This window comes from Stegastes partitus, unplaced genomic scaffold, assembly GCF_000690725.1.
Source record: "Stegastes partitus isolate 25-593 unplaced genomic scaffold, Stegastes_partitus-1.0.2 Scaffold491, whole genome shotgun sequence".
Lineage (NCBI taxonomy): Eukaryota > Metazoa > Chordata > Actinopteri > Pomacentridae > Stegastes > Stegastes partitus.
The window spans coordinates 530,807-535,106 of record NW_007578222.1 but is presented as its reverse complement, the minus strand read 5'-3'; the positions used below and the strand labels follow the sequence as shown (position 1 = coordinate 535,106).

General features: G+C 41.8%; 1 protein-coding gene across 1 annotated transcript; it reads left to right on the top strand.

Annotated features, from left to right (window-relative positions):
- Positions 1–1,426: 1,426 nt before the first annotated feature.
- Positions 1,427–2,353, top strand: LOC103361220 (olfactory receptor 2A14-like). The gene has a single exon (XM_008287248.1). The coding sequence runs from the start codon at positions 1,427–1,429 to the stop codon at positions 2,351–2,353; it is 927 nt and encodes a 308-aa protein (XP_008285470.1).
- The last annotated feature ends 1,947 nt before the right edge of the window (positions 2,354–4,300 follow it).

Here is a 4,300-nt window from a genome sequence, read left to right as displayed (position 1 = left end):
TAACTAGCAAAGGATGGCCATGACAAAGACTTCTGTGGCTGGTTAGTAGCTTCTAGCCAGAACTTACATATTCAAAACAGGACAGGACAGTGTCCCTATAGCCAAATGACCAATGTAATCAAACATTAATAAAACAGAGTCAACAACAACATGTCCGCGGGTGTCCACAGCTGTCGGTGTCCGCGTTGGGTTTGGCGTGTAATGTGGTGTTTTGGGTGCTGTCGAACCGGAGTCGAGGACCTAGTCTTGTCTTTTTCTCAGGGGTTAAGGGCAGGATCAAGCTCAGACTGCTGTTATCCCTAACAGTCTTTGATCATAAACGATAGCAGAGTCCACTGGCTGGTTTCACGCTTTCCATGTTTGGCAAGTGCAAGAAGATCTGTGTGATGTAAATTTTGTCATCTTCCCAATCCTGCAAGTTCCCACATTGACCCTTGCACACATGTCAACATGGAGGTTAAAATTTGTGTCCGCGCAGCCACTGAGTGACACGAGGGTAATGTGCATGTACGGAATAGGTAGATATAACCTACCGGGCATGTATGGAACATAGTCTTGCATGCTGATGCCAATGGACTAGGAAAGTCACATAATAATAAAAGCCATGTCCATGGGCGCATCCGCAAGGGAATAGAATTAAGACTGAAGGGGGTCGCAGCTTCGAGTGGGGTGGAAGACATCTGTTAGGCCTTAGTCTTAGTGCTTCATTGCCACCTTTGCACAGCTGTACCTCAGAGACATGGTGTCAGATTTGGCTTCTCGTTCTGTGCTGAGAGACGGGGATGTTGGAGAGTGGGCCCCTCGTTACACAACAATGGGACCCCGAGGTGGGTTGTGCCCAAGTTGAGGAGCTAGACTTAGTTTTCGTTTTTTTTCTTAGTGGTCAAGGTCAGGGTCCATCTTGGTCTGCGTTACTCTCTCACAGCCTTTGATGATACCCAAAAGGTATAGGTTAGGGTGCAAAAAACAGTGGCTGTAACTTCAGTTCCATGGGTAGGTTCATAGTCCTCTCACTGTAGGCCCAGCTGGTAATGTCTATTAACTTTGTGGAAAGTTTCCAATAAACTATAAGATCCCTGACATCCTTCGGAAATCAGTATAATGAGGTGACGTTGCCGCTGTGGGCGTCAGCCGACTTGAAAATGTTCTGGGCAGCGGAGTGTGAGCTCAGTGAGGAGGAAGTCTGACCGCAGAAGCACAATGTCGTACACTGCTCACTGTGCACACCATGTCAAGCAGGGGACGGTAAGATTAGGGGAACTGTCTCAGCTGTTCTCTTCATGATGAATTTCTTCACTGTTCAACTTTTAATGTGATCAATGTTTTCACAGCAGGAGAAAAGTTTATAGATCGAGTTTTACGACAACAAAATGTAACTGGCTGAAATAATTTTCTCCTATGAACAGTGTTATCGAACAACAAAATCATGAGAAACTACACACAGGTTTCATTTTTCACACTGAGTGCCTATTTTGACACTGGGATTTTAAAATACTTAATTTTCACGTTTCTTATGTCTCTGTATGTTTTAACCATCAGTGCCAATGTGTTTCTCATCGTGGTCATCTGCATGAACAGAAGCCTACACGAGCCCATGTACATGTTTCTGGTCAGCCTGTTCACTAACGAGCTGTTTGGTAGTTCAGGGTTTTTTCCATTCCTGCTGATTCAGATCCTCTCTGACGTTCACACAGTTCCTGCTGTATTTTGCTTCCTGCAGATTTTTGTATTATTCTGCTACGGCACTGTAGAAATTCTAATCCTGGCCGTGATGTCGTATGACAGATATCTTGCCATCTGTTATCCTCTGCAATATAACACCCTGATGACATTTCAGAGAATCCTCGTGCTTATCGCCGTAACGTGGGCTTATCCTCTGCTGGTGTGCGTGGTGATGACATGTCTGAGTACATCCTTGCAGCTCTGTGGGAAAATCATTAACAAAGTGTACTGTGACAACTACTCTGTTGTTCGACTGGCCTGCTCCGACGTCACGGGCAACAGCATCTATGGAATCTTTATTTCTGTACTCTCAATATTTGGCCCTCTCATGTTAATCCTCTACACCTACATGAGGATCCTTAAAGTGTGTTTTTCTGGCAGCAAACAGACCAGACAGAAAGCCGTCAGCACCTGCACACCTCACCTGGTGTCCCTCATCAACTTCTCCTGTGGGGCTTTCTTTGAAATAGTACAGAGCAGGTTTAACATGAACAGTCTGCCCAATATTCTGAGAATATTCCTGTCAATGTACTGGCTCACCTGTCAGCCATTCTTCAACGCTCTGCTGTACGGCCTGAACCTGTCCAAAATCCGTATCATAAGTAAAAGCCTTGTATTTGCCAAAATGTAGGCCACTTTTGTGACTCCCAGGCACTGAAAACACATTTAAACATCTAAAATAAGATTTCTTTGTGCACTGGACAAGCTCATTCCATAAGTCACATGTTTCTGTTTTGATAAGTTTCCTCAAAGTAAAAATGCACATTTTCTGATAAGCTCCAAATAAATCTCTTTCTCAGATGTGTGTTTTCATAATTTAGTTCTGATGTTTGTTGGTGATTATTATTGTATTTAAAGTCCTCGTACTTCGAGATCTCACACATTCTCGCAAACTCTGATTGTACAACCTCATATGAAGCCCTACGTTTAATGTGTTCATCTCTTTACTGTTGCAGCTGGTGCTGTTCAGTTTTTAAGCATATCCCTGCATCAATGATGATACTAACAGATCAGAATTCATTTGATGATGATGCAAAGTTCAATGTGCATCTAAGTCAGTAAATAAATGTGGTGGAGTATAAAGCACAATATTTTTCAGAATTGTAATCAAGGAGGTTTCAAAAGTTGCAGAAAATGGAGCTACTCAAGTACAAGTATCTTAAAATTGTACTTAGAGTACTTGAGTGAAAGTACTTTAAATGACTGGAGAAAAGTTGAATTAATCCAATTAAACAAATCAAAAATAGTGCAGACCAGCTAAATAAAGTGCACACACACTCTATAGAGCTACTGAAACTGACTAAGATGGCAGAAAAATACAAGATATAAGAAAAAACATGTATAAGATAAACAATAAAAATGAAAAGGATTTGTAATTAAGTGGATAAATGTGCTGGCAGTTCAGATCGGACTTTATAACATTAAACAGATTTATTAAACTTTAACTAGCTTTGCTGCTTCAATCAAAGGTATGAATACTAATTTAATGGTTGGTGGCACCAATATAAGTATTTAAGTTGATTAGGTTGTTCTAAATAGTTTTCCACGTTTTCTAAAAGATTTTTTTGTGTGTGTGTGTTATGGACTTAATTACCATAATTAAGAACAAAAGTTTTTGAGTTGACTGATGTTTAAAAACTTAATATATAGGTTAAACTGATTCACAAATTGTAAAAAAACGTGGAAGGTCCCGTCTAGCTGAGGAAATTTGCCACATTAAACCTTATCACTCTTATTTGCCACACTGAAAAGTCGGTTAAATGTTAAATATGACTATCATTAGCTACACGCAGTAGTATTGCATATTCCATTAACTGTACTAGCACAGCCCAGTGGGCCCAACTGGAATTTGGGGTTGGGTGCTATGCCAACCAGGCAGCGGGACGTGTCACCCCCTGATGGTATAGACTAGTTATAGGGACATGGAGCCTCACCCGATGTGGGAGGGGGGTAATTGGGAGGAACGGCCTGCCTGATCTGAACCCAAGAGTGGTTCTGTTATTGGACTTGTGTGCTAGTCATGAATTGGCCACAATGAACACCATGTTCGATCATAAGGTGGCTCATAAGTGCACCTGCTACCAGAGCATCTTAGGCCAACTTTGTCGTCCCGTCATCAGACCTGCAGTCGTATTTCTCAAAAAGAGCTGCCAACTATAATTCTACAGTTTCATTCAGCAGACGCTTTTATCCAAAGAGACGTACATCTGAGACTAGATACAACACAAGCAAGGATCTAGTTAGTAGAAAACAACCTGCATAAGTCACATAAAACAAATGTGATAGGACCTTGGTACCTACAGGCAGTGCAGGAGGGATTAGGAATTTTTTATTTATTTTTTATTTTTTTGCTTTTCACAGTGCAAAGGTGTTCAGCGAAGAGCTGGTTCTTTAGTCTTTCCTTAAAGACGAACAGGGACTCTGCAGATTGAACAGAGTTTGGTAACTCATTCCACCACCGGGGAACCACAGAGGAGAAGAGTCTAGCTATCAACCTTGGGCCCTGTTTTGGTGGTTTTATTAGGCGCCTTTTGTTGGTCGAGCGTAGTGAACGGGAGGAGAGAGTTCAGGTAGGACT

Excerpts from the sequence above, each read along its gene's own strand:
- LOC103361220 (XM_008287248.1), top strand. The coding sequence starts at position 1,427 with ATGAGAAACTACACACAGGTTTCATTTTTCACACTGAGTGCCTATTTT.